Raw genomic sequence first — 14,869 nt, 5'->3', positions numbered from 1 at the left:
CAACATCTGGGGACCCATAGGTTGAGAAAGGCTGGCCTAGAGGATGTACCAGGTTCAATCCTCTGGCATCTCAAGAAATGGCCTTACTTTGCCTACCCATGAGTCCTAGTCCAACGCCCTGCAATGCAGGAATATGCAGCTGTCCTATATGGGGATCGAACCTGCAACTTCGGCGTTATCAGCACCACACTCTAACCAACTGAGCTATCCAATGACCCTTTGTAGGGAAAAAGTTCCTGAGCCCCAATTTTAGTAGGCCACATTTCCTGTGTTTGCAGCAGTCTCCTTTCATTTCAATCCACCGCAGTTGAAATGAATGGGAGTTCCCCAAATGAGCTGGAATTCTGTGCATGCCTGGGACACCCACAATATGCAGGCACCAGTTCCTCCCTCCTGCTAATAGTGTCGAGTTGCAGGCTCATCTTAGAGGATCAGAGATACGCCCCTTCCTGCGTATCACTTCTTCAATGCTCTGCTGTTTTGTTTTCCACCAAGCATGAAGGGTTGGCTTCTCTCCTCCTTCATTCTTAATGTTCTAAAATAACAGTCAATCTGGAAATTTTCTCTCTCTCTCTCTCCCCCCCCCCCCGCCCCTTGTGGATATTATGACAAGACTTGCTGTAGCAAACAGCTCTATTTCTGGAGCGTCAAAACACTCAGGTGATAAGAAACAATGCTAAAAGATGATGTGCTGTGTGTTAACAATGATACATGATGCCTAGTAAGAATAGAGGGGGGAAATGTATCTTGCAGTATACACAAAGTTGAGTAAGACACCATTATATGCATCGGGAAAAGGAAAGTAGGAAATGCAAGAGAAGTAATTCAGGAAGTAGGTCATTGGCAACTCAGTACCCAGGTATCTTCAGGGCCACTATTGGACCACAAAAAGGATGCATCTCCTTAACCTCTGAAGAGGCTCGTGTAGCACAGGGCTGATGTAATTTTCTCTCACCTGCCAATTGAAAAGAGTACAGGTGGCACTGTGGGTTAAACCACAGAGCCTAGGACTTGCCGATCAGAAGGTCGGCGGTTCGAATCCCTGCAACAGGATGAGCTCCCGTTGCTCGGTCGCTGCTCCTGCCAACCTAGCAGTTTGAAAGCACGTCAAAGTCAAGTAGATAAATAGGTACCGCTCCAGTGGGAAGATAAACGGCGTTTCCGTGCACTGCTCTGGTTCGCCAGAAGTGGCTTAGTCATGCTGGCCACATGACCCGGAAGCTGTATGCCGGCTCCCTCGGCCAATAAAGTGAGATGAGTCGGTCATGACTGGACCTAATGGTCAGGGGTCCTTTACCTTTGCCTTTTACAAACTCTTTTGACTCTGTAAGCAGGGCTGGCCCACCCATGAAAAAAGGTGTGGCAGTTGCCTCAGGTGGCAGGATCTACTGGGGCAGCAGATCCTGATGTAGATCATTAGTGCCTCCTTGTTCCTGACGTAGATATTCAGTCACCCCTTCTCCCCTGATGGGAGTGCCAAAATGTCTTGGGCCGGCCCTGGCTGTAGAATAGGATAAACTTCATTCCTTCTGCTTTTAGGTGCTCTTCAGTTTCCTAGGAAAGACATCAGCCAGGTACAAAGGCTCAGGAACTGGATTTATTTGTTGTGTGGAACACTGAAAGAGTTATGGAAGCCAGAACAGCAACTGTCCGCACTGTAACATTTTGTTGCAGATTGCTTGATATTAAATTATTATATAAGGTACAACTTATGCCCAGAGGGCTGTTACTACTAGACAATCCCATTAGAACAGCTTCAGCACATTCTGATTCCTAGGTCCCACTAGGAGGCAAATGACTCTCCTATAACATTAGCCTTTTGCACAATTTTTGCATTTATGTTATTACACTGATGAATATATAGACAGCGAAAGATTTGGACATCGATTTTGAATCAATATGTAGAACGGAGCCAGCGTGAAATATGTAAAGAAAAAGAACCCTTGCAGTGTCCTGTGGCTATTGCGATGGGCACTTATTTTACTTTATTATTTAGCAAGATTTATATACCGCCTAACAACCACCACAACAAAAAGTTATTCACATGCATGTTTCCTGTTCAGCTCTGAATCTCAAAGGGTGGCCTTGAGAGAACACTAACTCTTGCTGCTGCTTGTTCCTCAAAAGCAGCTGCACAGATTCTCGACTCTCTAGGCAATCAGCCCTTACCCTTCAGAAGTTGGAATGTTTGCAAGCATCCCGTGACATCGCATCAGCTTATCAGCGGCATGAGGTGGGGGCAGTTGACTCACAGGGGACAGCACCTTATAAATCCTATTGGGTGAAACTGAATCTTAGTCATCCTTCATGCCTTGGCTTAATGGCCTTATTCCTGCCATTGTGGGGGGCCTTGACAGCTCAATGGGAGGAATGACTTTCCATGAACTCGGCAACCCCAAGCAGACCTTTCTATTAAAGGCGGCGCGGTACTGAATGTGGAAAAGGCGATTTCCGCAATATATACCTCTAATTAATTTTCCTATCCCTCCAGCACCCATTACACTGCAAGCTGCCTAGAATAACAGCTGCCACCCGTGCCATGAAACTGAGAAGGGCCTGTGACACTATTGTATCTGGTTTCTTATCACTTACCGAGCGGATCCGAGTATCCACTGCACAGGCGTATCCATCAAATATGGATGAGGAGGGTAGAATGACTGTTTACACACTGAAAATCTATTTCGGTTACACTGAAAACACACACGAGGCGAGGGGGCTGGTTCAGGCAGGTGGCGGATGCAGAAGAATGGAAAGGGCTTTTTTTCATTGTCTTGCTGAGGTGATGCAAGAGTTTGGTTGCTGTTCACGGCAGTGGCTGGCTTTTCGTCCCCACTCGGGGTGAACCTCGGGGCCACCGGTGAGACCCCAATGTTTCTGACCCCAATGATGTATCTAGGGCCAGCCCACTGGTTTTACACACCATGTGTCAGGGTGGGAATCGGTTACAGGTCAGCGATAATTCACAAGGTGTCGGTGGACTCACTGAGGCCTAGTGAGCACAGCGACTCTTCCCAGCAGGTCTTGCCCCAACGAGGCAGTTGTGAGGAGTGAAGGCCGTGTGATCTTAGGCAAAACAACAGCCAGAGTCATGACATGTGCAAGCTGGAAGCTGGGAGACACAGAGAAGTTTAACGGGATGTTTAATGCTGTGAGCTTCTCCATCCTATGTTCAGGTTGTGTATATGTACCGAAGCTAATAATAATAATAATAGTAATAATAATAATAATAGCAAATTTTTATTTATACCCCGCCCTTCCCGGTTCAGAAAACCGGGCTCAGGGCAGCTAACAACAAATTTAAAACACTTAATTGATGCAACAAAAAACAGCATAAAATACAGTATAAAGCAATAAATTCAGAATTCAAAAATCAATTTAGGGGGAAAATTCATTCAATAAACATTAGATGATTACCAGGGCTAGCTGGCTAAATTAGTCCTATTTGGGCCAGCGAGGAGACCAGGGGAGAATTAGCTGTGGGATCCCAGAGCGGGTAATCTTCATAAAAAGGGGAAGGGGAGGGAAGGGAAGGAAGGAAGGGGAATAAAAGATCAGGCTAAGTTCAGATTGAAAGCCAGGTGGAATAGCTCTGTCTTACAGGCCCTGTGGAAGGAAGTTAAATCCTGCAGGGCCCTGGTCTCATGGGACAGAGCATTCCACCAGGTCGGAGCCATCACTGAGAAGGCCCTGGCCCTGGTGGAGGATAATCTGACTTCCTTAGGGCCCATGACCTCTAAACTATGATTATTCATGGACCTTAAGGTCCTCTGTGGGGCATACCAGGAGAGGCGGTCCCATAAATATGAGGGCCCTAAGCCACAAAGGGCTTTAAAGGTCAAAACCAGCACCTTAAACCTGATCCGACACTCCACCGGGAGCCAGAATGAAAGTATTGTTTTATTTTATTACGATCAGTGCTGTTTTTCTAGAAAAGGAGGTGCTGGAATGTTGGGAAACTGCCAGGGAGATAGTGTCCATCTGAGCCCCCAAGCCGGAGTTCTGGACGTCCATCGGCCTCCCGTAGTCACGCAGATCCAACAGTTAGGGGCACAAAGCCTTTGGAAATTCCTAGCCACATTCCTAGGCTGGTGCACCCTCTTTCAGCAGAAAGCACAGTCAAAAGCTTGCACCGCAGAAGAGCAAAAGAGCATATTTACAGACTTTATTTAGAACATGAACAGAACAAAAGAATACACGTCCATTCTCAGTCAGCGTCTCTGACCAACTGAAATCGAAAGGAATATCAAAACATAAACATCCTGTGAACAGGACATGCGCAGACTCTGTGACTCCCAAAGCCTGCTCCCTTTAAGGTGGAACGGAAATATCCTAACATGGAACTTACCATGAACACCTCCCTTGTTCTCTTAGAATGGCAATGGTGCGCACCTGAGAGGTGCCAGAACTGAGATCTGGCTGGGGGAAAACCCTGCGTTGGCCTCCAGTTATATGGGAATGAGGTCTGACAGAATAGGAGGGCGAGTGATATTTGCTACTGACCAGTGCCAGTTTTCACTGAGGTCAATCAATGGTTTTGGCAAATGAATGTCAGTTCAAGAATTGTGTGCAGTTACCTAGAAGGTGCAACAGATCCAGTTACATTATTTACAAAAGACACGTTTGAAAAGTCAGGAACAAGCCAAACTTCTTATTTCCCGTCAAAATCTGCTTTCAATCTTCTTTGCCCGCAAGTGTATTTCTGCTTTGAAGTAATCAGTAGATATTATTTCACTACATACACCAGATAAGAGAATTAATACATGATTTGCTGATTCTTCTTGAATACTAATAATGCAATTAGCAAGAGGGAATACCTTCCATCAATGAGATCATCCATATGCATTTTGATAAATATGAAAGAGAGAGATATTTTGATCTGGTATGTTCTGTGTAACAGACTTCTCTCCTATGATAGACACTTTTGTTTTCTTCCTTGTTGCCACCCACAAAAGAAATGTTTATGTTAGCTTACACCAGGGGTCAGCAAACTTTTTCAGCAGGGGGCCGGTCCACTGTCCTTCAGATCTTGTGGGGGGCCGGACTATATTTTGAAAGAAAATAATGAACGGATTCCTATGCCCCACAAATAACCCAGAGATGCATTTTAAATAAAAGGACACATTCTACTCATGTAAAAACCTGCTGATTTCTTGACCCTCCACGGGCCAGATTTAGAAGCCGATTGGGACAGATCCAGCCCCCGGGCCTTAGTTTGCCTACCCATGGTTTATGCGATCATTTTTGCCTCCATTATCTGCTTTGTCAGTTCAGTACTTAATTGAAAAGCTAAATAAACAATTTTAAAAAATAAAAAATGAAGAAAGAAAAGGAAGCAGCTGTTTAGAAGCTGCTCATGGGGTATAGTCCTGGATCAACACGAGTCACATCCAGGCTGTGTAAACATTTTTGCTCATGGCTGGAGGTTACAGGAAGTTAAGGTTTCTCAGGAGCAATTCAAAAGGGTTTGAACTGCTGAAATGTACAGTAAAAGAAGAGCAGCAGCAACCCTGCAAAATATATCTCCCCAATCCATCAGGGAATGCAAAAGGCATGATCTGAGTTCAAAGTCCTAGTCCAACCACTGAAAAACACTCCAAGGGTGTGAAGCAGGGCAGGTGAGACTTGTGACCTGGGCTGTGGTGTGAGGAGAGTCCTGAGGGCCAGATGGAGAATTCGAGGGCTGCCTTTGGCCCCCATGGCTCAGGTTCTCCACTCTGCTCTAAAAGGTGAATCATGCCTTCTGGTAAAGTTGTGGTGTTCTTTTCTCCTTTTGAAAAAAAAAAAAACTCCATCTCTTTTTCTTGGAGGTTATCCTTGGAGCAAGTTATTATCCTTTCACACGGATAATGAATTCCTAGCGGTCTGGTTTGAGCAGGTTTCTGCTCTGGAAACCGAAGCTTGTAATCTAAGGCAGTGTTTATGTTGTCAGCCCAGGACAAGGGGATTTGCAGCCTTGGATCCTCTTCGGAGGCAACATTCATTTGCTAATTACCTCAGCCAGACAATGACTTGTAGGCTGATCAGCCAGCTACCTCTGACCCACAATGGCCAGACTGCCCTTAACCCCTTGAACTCACATTTCCCCTGAAATAAATACACGTCATTGTGAAGGCAGCTGCAGTTTCGCCTCTCATATGACGCAGGGATGGGAACAGGACAAATTTCTAAGCACCTGTTTCCAAGCGCTTCTAAAGATGGCAGCACTCGTACTCCTCAAAGCGGCAAACTGCTCTTGCGCAGGGTTTCCATAGCATTCTGAAACGGAAAGGTTGTTTCAGCTGGTTGTTGTATTACATTATCATTTTATTTTGCTGTATATCTCTTTGCAAACTGCTTTGAGAAGAAAAAAGAGGTTTGTTTGAACCGCAGGGAAAAGTCGCAGGCCGTTCTGTTCAAATGTGAACACGTCTCCTTAAAGGTAAATGTAAAGGGACCCCTGACAGTTAAATCCAGTCGCGTACGACTCTGGGGTTGTGGCGCTCGCTTTATTGGCCGAGGGAGCCGGCGTACAGCTTCTGGGTCATGTGGCCAGCATGACTAAACTGCTTCTGGTGAACCAGAGCAGCACACGGAAACACTGTCTACCTTCCCACTGGAGTGGTACCTATTTATCTACTTGCACTTTGACATGCTTTTGAACTGCTAGGTGGGCAGGAGCTGGGACCGAGCAACAGGAGCTCACCCCGTTGTGGGGATTCAAACCGCCAACCTTCTGATCTGCAAGCCCTAGGCTCTGTGGGTTATACCACAGCACTACCCGTGTCCTATAGCCACCTGGGTCTCCTTAGCACCCTGTAATTCTTTTGTCTTTTTGTCTGAGGCAGATCTTTCAAAACACACACCTTTGCTGGAAATGAGGGCTTGGGGTCTTAAAAACAACAACACCCTTCCTTTCTGGCACTGGAGGAGACACAGAAATCCTTGGCTTTTTCACGTCCTGGAGGGGCAGACAAGGCTGCTACCCACCCTAGCTTTTAAAACAACATTGATCCACCGCCTCAGGTGATGACGGAGCAGTAAACTTTGGCCTTTTGGGTCTTGTCTACATAAAGAAGGTCTGCAGAATGTGTTTGAATTCAGGAGGTTCCACGTTCAATCCCCAGCAGCTCCAGGTAGGCCTGAACTATACTCACCTGAAACCCCAGAAAACAGCTGCTCATCAGTGTTTAGCATTGAGCTGGAATGACTGGTGGTCTGAGTTGCACCAAGCAGCTTCCTATGATCTCCCACAATGCCTCTGTTTCAGTAATGGTGCACCCAGTGGCTTTGGGGTGGGGTGGCGCAGATGGCAGTCCCCACCAGCTGAAAATCCATCTCTTCTTTTGTGGGCCTTGGAACCAGGTAGCCATTTTTGGCTCAGGGCTAGTTCTCACCATCTCTAACCTGGATTAGGATAATCCCTTTGGACTAACACAGATTAGGATAATCCCTGAGGGAGAGTTTGTACAATCACTCCCTGTGAATTGTAGTCTGCTTTAGCTCTGCTTAGGTCATGTAGTTTATTTCTATTTAGCACATCCTGTCAAACTCTCACCACTTTCCCATCAGGTCAGGGCCAGGGGGAATTAGATGATGTGACTTGAATTGGCAAATTGGGCTGATCCAATTTCAGCATTGAGTCATGGACACTGTGAGACAGCACCTGTCTCAAACCACCTTGAAGATTCACGATTCCATTGCACATGAATTGCTGGACATGTCTTAAATTGTTTTTTTTCAACCAGGAGTTCACTGGAGGCTTTTCTCAGGATTGGATTCCCGAAAGCTTGTGATATTTGCAGCAAGCATGAATTGCAAAGAACGACAAGCAGCAGGAAATGACTGCACACACAACACAACACATCTTTCTCCATGGAATTTGTTTATTCATCTAGTGAGAGTCATTTGAAACTCAATGCTATCACGTTTCATACGAAAAGGCATATCAAATCTCAGCAGCATCACAAACTAGTTTGCAAATAAAACCAGATATTGTGTGCGGTTTCCTTGAGGATGCTACATTTTAGAATGGTGGCTGGCTGCAAGAGGGGGAAACGGTAGTTTTGTTTGGAATATTCTGAAGCCGTTGGGGAAACTGGATGAACTTTAGTCCCCCATATGGCTGATGAACATCAGTCAAAGGCTCCTAAACTAAACCCCGTTCCGGAAAAAGATGTAACCCAACAAAAGTGAGTCTCAAATAAAACCTACATAGTGTACATCAACAGGATTTGTGTTTGTCATGAATAGTAGTAGTTTCATTGCTTTCAATGGGATTTAAATGCAACTAGATTTTGCTTGATCATGCCTTTTAGGTATAGTATTTTTCCTGTAGAAGGACAATGAGCAAATCTAATAAATAGCAACAGTCACTGGAATATAATAGGAGAAATATTTGGTTTGCTCCGCTGTACGTGAGTAACACCTCTTAGAGACTCTCGGATACAAAGGTGACATTTGAGATTTCTGCAGCACTGAATGCAGGGTTATGCAGGTTTGCCGAAGTCCCGGTCCATAAAGCATTATTCCAAGGTTGCTTGCCACTCCCCAACTCCAGGAATGATACTACATGAGCACGTGGCATAATTTATGAGCGTGCTGCCTGGCGAAGACAAGGGCTTCCCTCCACATTGCCACCCCACTGAAATGCCAATTTTCGCCTCCAGAATATGGGGTGCAAAAATGAAAAGGGGGCCTTTTGGCAGGTTGCTGGGGGTCAGAGATTCGGCTGTGCAATCAAAGCAGGCGCTATGCCACTGAACTACCATATGCAGTGATGCTTCATCACTTTCATGATTACACTATGATTAACGTATACAGCATAAAACAGGCCTTAAAGTGGCCTCGTTTTCTAACGCTTGGGCTGCAAAAGCCTAGTCTAGGCTACTGAGGTGATGTTAGTCCCTGAGAATGAGAGAAGTGAAGTAGTTAAGGGGCGCTCTCCCTTTTTATTTTATTTTTTAACTCAATCTGTTAGTGGGAGTGTGTAAACTTTGATAATAGTGCAACAGGACTTTGAAAGTGCACACATCCTCTTTCACTGTTTAATGCAAAAGGCCTTTGGGGGGAAATGCACTTGCTTAGGTGAGTGAATTGCAACAAAACGATCAAAAGCGACTGGCAAGGCCACTGGAATACCAGCATAGCAGTTCCCTGAAGGCCTGTTTCCTCTCTCTGATTCCTGAGCTGGGAAGAGCAAACATCAAGAGCCAACACAACCATTTACATGGAATAATATGTTTTCCTCCATCTGTGCCACAAACAACATATATTGCATGAAATTGCTGCTTCAACATCATAGGGTGAAGGATTATGCGTATATCAATGCAAGTTTTTGGTGACAAAAGGGTATGCTCATCATTTGCAAGGAGTCAGTAACACTTGTTTCTTGTTTGCACAGAGGTGCCTCGAGATTTGGTCCAGTACTTCCTAGAGCACAATATCGCAGTAGTCAGTTTTTCTAGATCAGGGCTGGGGAACCTGCCGTTCTTTAGACTGGGGGTAGCTAACCTTTTGGCCAGAGGGACACATTTCCTCTCGGCTAATCTCCTGGGGGACGCATGCCAATGATGAGTGTGGCAAAAGTGAGTGTCACCCCACGGTCTTGCATGCATGCGCTCTCTCTTGTGCGCATGCTCACGCACAAGAGGTACACAGCTCCCCTCCTTGGGTGATCCATGCAAATCAGCTGAGGCACCTGGCGATTGATCTGGTGCCCAGGGAGGGGCAGTCGCCACCGCCAATGCCATCTGGGCACTGGTCTGGGTGGAAAGGCTTAAGCCCTTCTGCTGCCCCCATCACTGTGTCTACATTAAAAAATATATTTTAGCTTCCACCAAATTCTAGTGGGTGTTGGAGAGGGTGGGGAGAAAAAAAACTTGCTTGGGGTAATGCATCTGGCCTTCCAGGCCCAGTGTTAGCTATCCTTGCTCTAGAACATGGTTTCCCAAAAACCTGGGTCTCCCGCTGTTTTTGGACTACAATTCCCATCATCCCTGAACAGCTAGGGATGATGGGACTTGTAGTCCAAAAACAGCTGGAGACCCCAGTTTGGGAAACCCTGCTTTAGATGTTGCTGGACTACATGGCAAACTAAGTTAGTTCTTGGTATGAGCTTTCGTGTGCATGCACACTTCTTCAGATACACACGTGTATCTGAAGAAGTGTGCATGCACACGAAAGCTCATACCAAGAACTAACTTAGTTGGTCTTTAAGGTGCTACTGGAAGGAATTTTTTTATTTTGACTATGGCAGACCAACACGGCTACCTATCTGTAACTGGACTACATGGGTTATTGTAACACCCTGCAGTGGGTTCACAGAATGTTGTGGGAGATTTTTCGTTTTGCCCTCAATGTGTCGCACCAGCTCCCCATTGCTGACAAACATCCCTCCTTGACAGCAGCTGAACATCTATGTTACTCCTCAGCGATGCTCACTTGACTTTAGTAGCCCAGCTACTGCATGTACATGAAGTGTTCTTAGGACGCCACTCAACATTGTAAGAAATGCGCCGCTGCTTTCCAAAACAGCACCCTCATGTCTCTTGCCCCTCTTTGTGCCCTGCCATGTCTACTAGGGCCCTGCGGGACTTGACATCTTTCTGCAGGGCCTGCAAGGCAGAGCTGTTCCACCAGGCCTTTGGCCAAGGCACAGCCTGACCCCCTCCTTCTGTACTCCTCATAGAACTCTGACCCAATGGTTGCCATTAATTTGACTCTGAATTGATTTTAGAATGAATTGATTTTAGAATGTATTTCAATTAATTGATTGTGATTTTATGTAAACTGTGATATTTTTACTGTTGTTAGCCACTCTGAACCCGGCTTCGGCTGGGGAGGGCGGGATATAAAATAACAATAATAATAATAATAATTAGGTAAAGGACCATTAGGTCCAGTCGTGGCCGACTCTGGGGTTGCGGCGCTCATCTCGCTTTTTTGGCCAAGGGAACAGGTGTACAGCTTCCGGGTCATGTGGCCAGCATGACTAAGCCGCTTCTGGTGAACCAGACCAGCGCATGGAAACGCCGTTTACCTTCCCGCCGGAGCGGTACCTATTTATCTACTTGCACTTTGACGTGCTTTCGAGCTGCTAGGTTGGCAGGAGCAGAGACCGAGCAAAGGGAGCTCACCCTGTTGCGGGGATTCAAACTGCCGACCTTCTGATCGGCAAGTCCTAGGCTCTGTGGTTTAACCCACAGCGCCACCCGCATCCCTATCATCATAATCATCATCATCACTGGACTGGATGAAAGGCCCTGCTGAGGTTTTAGAGCTCTGCCAAATGGAGCTGCCTCCAGCCTAGTTGCAACAGTGCTCTTTCTGGCCAATGTCGCCTTTTCCGCCTGCTGCATCTTCTCCCTCTGCTAGGCCCTAGTGCAATAATTTAAGGCAGGGACTCTCATCAGCACCAACTGGCATGGACAATGCTCTTGGATGACAACATCTAGAGCAGGTATAGGCAACCTTCGGCCCTCCAGATGTTTTTGGACTACAACTCCCATCACCCCTGACCACTGGTCCTGTTAGCTAGGGATCATGGGAGTTGTAGGCCAAAACATCTGGAGGGCTGAAGGTTGCCTATACCTGATCTAGAGGATCACAGGTTCCCCATCCCTGATTTAAGGCAACAATGCAGATATAGAACCCTAGGCAGAAACTTCCATGAATAAACATATTTAACACTTTATACGCTCATTAAAACCACCACCACCACCTAGGGGTATGATGCAGTATGTTTTGACAGTTTTGATTTCAATGAAGGGACTTAGCCCCATGCTTAAGTCTCCCAGTGAAGCCAACAGATTACCAAAGTGCTTAATTATGGCTGTCTAATGCCACATAAAGAGATGGATGGATAACAGTCCTATGATGTACAGCATCAAAGTAAAACACAGACATATATATTCTACCTACCTATCCTAAAAACATAAATGTTATCTAAAGTATAATCACTAAAAAACAAAGCTCGGTCAAATTATACGATCAGGTATTTTTCCTTGCAACGAATACCTAAAACAGAATCAAATATTAACAACAGGGAAAACGTGAACTGACGAAGGCCCTTAGTTTTGATATCCAAAATTCAGTCTTGCGGCTCAATGCCATTAGCACAGAGGCGCCTAATGTCTGTGTGCTTTGACAGCACAGTCCCTTGAGTAACCCTATTAAGGCCTATGGGCTTCTTTCAGAGTAAGCAGCCAAAGCAGACCCGTTTTATTTCTCTTCCTATGTGTGTATATCTTTGCGTAACCTCAATCTGGAGGCTTTGTTGAAAAGCTGGGGGAGTTCCGGGCGCCATATTTTAAGGAAGAGATTGACAAACCGGAACACTTCTAACCTAGGATGACAATTGGTTTTGGGAACTTAAGTTCTGTGAGCAACGATGGAAAGAGCTGGGTATGTTTAGAGAAAACAAGGTTAAAGGGAGACATGACAATAGCTGCCTCCAAATAATTAAAGGACTGCTACTGAAGGATGGAGCAGACTTCTCTGTTCCTCCGGAGGGAAGAACAAATGAATGGGAAAGTCAGCTGAATGGTGGAAGAACCTTTCCTTGCAGTAATAGAACGAGATGCTGGACTAGGTGGGCCAATGGCCTGATCCAACAGGCTCGTCTTATGTTCTTATGAGCTGTTTGAGCGTAGAACAGATTCTGCCTCAGGAGGTGATGGGCTCTCCTTCACTGTCGGTGTTTAAGCAAAGGCTGGATGGCCATCCATCAGGGGTGTTGCAGTAGTTACAACCTCCTCCATTGAGCACAGGGAGGTTGGATTAAGCGGCCTTCCAACTCTTTGGTTCTGTGTACCTGCACAATTCCTTCAGAAAATTGCACACATTCAGAACGGAACAAATCTTGGTTTTTGAGGGGGAGATGGGCACTTGGGGTATAGTGCCCCCTCCGTGTCCTACTTTTTAAAACAGGCCTCTTCACAATCCATCAGACACCCTTGGAAAATAAAAGCCGTGCTTGGGCCTAGTCCATTCGTTTAGATGGCATTGATATCTGGAAGAAAGGCAGCTGGTGCTGTGGAGCAGGGCCATATAGAATCCTAGAATTGTAGAGCTGGAAGGTTGTTTAGACCAATCTTCCTCAATGCAGGAATATGGCTAGGTCATGTAAACTACAGTCTGACAAACATAAAGAGAAGATGAAGCCCTTCCTTTCAGGGTGCTGTTGATGGGGAAAGGCTTCCCATTTTAGTGTATCAGGAAAATTGCTATTAAAGCGAGAGGAGCAAAGCCATGAACAAGGCCGCAGTCCTAAACTTTACTGAAACTATCACCCCCTCTATTCCCAATGTTCAGAGGTGGGGGCCATTGTTTGTATCAGGAATGAGAAACCTACGGAGGCTTGGCTGATCTTGTCCCACCAGCGTGGTAGGGAGGGGTCCATTTCTCCCTCCGAGGCCATTTCCTCCACCAAACCACACCTATATGTCAATTGGTGACATTCCCGGGGTTCAAGCCTGCTGGGTGCTGCTTCTCCATAATGTTCCCTCTGGGGAAAAACGCCAGTGAAGCAGACTCCTCCTCTCACCCTGCAGGTCAACTTTGAGAGGCGGCGGGACTGCCCACTTGTCAGGCGAACGCCATTGTGACATCAGGTGATTGACAAGTGGGTGGCCCCGCCCAGCTGTCAACGTTGGCTGGCGGGGTGGTAGGAGATAAAAGATTTGGTCCACCAGGCCATCTCTGGCTTATGTAGTGAAAACACCAGCATCCATCCATGCACAAGGAGGAGGTATCAGTCAGGTTGGGAAAACTCCAGGATTTGCAGAAGTACTTTCCCCTTTTCTGAGTAAAGCAACCCAGAAGTCTTATGCCAAGAGTGAACTGGCAAGGTTCCCCCACCCACACAAACCCCGAGTCTTCATACTAGTTAGTTTTACAGCTCATGCAATTTTTCTTGCTTAGGGGTGGTGTAAAGATGACAGCATGATGCAGACTTGGGAAAGGCCTTGTATTGCTCATCAGCAATGTCACAGACACTATCCAATAGTTGCCAACAATATGCGCAGAACTGCATTATGTTAGGCTTGCAAAACCCACCAAGCTGATTCAGCCAAGGAAACTGTGACCTGCCAGGCGTGTGACATACACTCCCCACTCCCCAATCTGCCATCAAATGTTCCATTTTTGCAATCTGAAGAAAGAACAGGAAAGTATACTAGCGCCCTCTGCACTGCCATGCATTCTGGATGGCCCGTGTTTTTGGGTGAAGGGAAGTTCCAGGCAGTACTGCAAATTGCAGCAGCCCCAGCAGCCAGAAAAATAATCGCATTTCCCCACCAACAATAATATATCTTGCAATCTGCATGTTGGGAAAATGCATTATCCCTGAAATAGTGCCACTTCCCTGGGTAAAGGTTTCTGAATTCTAGGTTAACAAAAGGAGCCACGTATATATATATATTTATTGCACTGTAAACAAATTGCTTATTTGATATGTGTGCTGTTGGAACTACCTCCACGGAACGCATGTGCATGGAAGAAATTCTACGCCATCACAGTTCCCTGGGGATGACCGTGAATGGGACGACGGGGCTGCTGGATTCGAGGTCCAGAGCCGTCAGGAAGCACTCCACAGCTGCTTCGTTTTTCCCCTGAGCATGAAGCACTTCTCCAAGGCTGTTCCAGGCTTTGTGGCTGGTGCTCTGTACCTGGACTGCGTCCTGCAGAACCTTCTGAGCCAAGTTTCTCCGCCCGAGCCTGTTCAGCACCAGCCCCTGCCAAGGAAAAGCAACCCGGTGTTAGCGCATAATAAAACCAAGCCGTTCAGTAGTGTGTCCGGCAAGGGAACCAGACAGGAAAATAGGAAGTTGCCTTCTGCAGAGTCATCTTGCTCATCCTTCAACAGCATCCTGCTCCAACCATCCAGATGTTT

General features: G+C 46.3%; 1 protein-coding gene and 1 long non-coding RNA gene across 4 annotated transcripts in view; both read right to left on the bottom strand.

Moving 5' to 3' along the window:
* Positions 1 to 7,844: 7,844 nt before the first annotated feature.
* Positions 7,845 to 14,869, bottom strand: part of TTC7A (tetratricopeptide repeat domain 7A) — a 183,744-nt gene continuing 176,719 nt past the window's right edge. Inside the window, exons 20-22 of one of the 3 annotated variants that reach the window (XM_083494306.1) lie at positions 11,586 to 14,711; positions 10,265 to 11,448; positions 7,845 to 10,059 (exon numbers count right to left, since the gene is read on the bottom strand). In XM_083494306.1, coding sequence (XP_083350432.1) covers positions 14,490 to 14,711 — 222 coding nt within the window. In that variant the 3' untranslated portion in view covers positions 7,845 to 10,059; positions 10,265 to 11,448; positions 11,586 to 14,489. Of the gene's footprint in view, positions 10,060 to 10,264; positions 14,712 to 14,869 lie in introns of all 3 variants that reach the window. The other 2 variants (XM_083494307.1, XM_083494305.1) reach the window with 2 other exon arrangements.
* The window catches only part of LOC310702832, a 311,903-nt gene continuing 310,325 nt past the window's right edge, over positions 13,292 to 14,869 (bottom strand). Inside the window, exon 2 of the long non-coding RNA XR_014523652.1 lies at positions 13,292 to 13,340. This is a non-coding gene — a long non-coding RNA (uncharacterized lncRNA). The remainder of the gene's footprint in view (positions 13,341 to 14,869) is intronic.

The sequence above is a fragment of the Podarcis liolepis genome (genome assembly GCF_965112155.1).
Source record: "Podarcis liolepis genome assembly, chromosome: 3".
In the NCBI taxonomy this organism is placed as follows: Eukaryota; Metazoa; Chordata; class Lepidosauria; order Squamata; family Lacertidae; genus Podarcis; species Podarcis liolepis.
The sequence above is the reverse complement of the archived record's forward strand: the minus strand, read 5'-3'. Positions and strand labels throughout refer to the sequence as shown.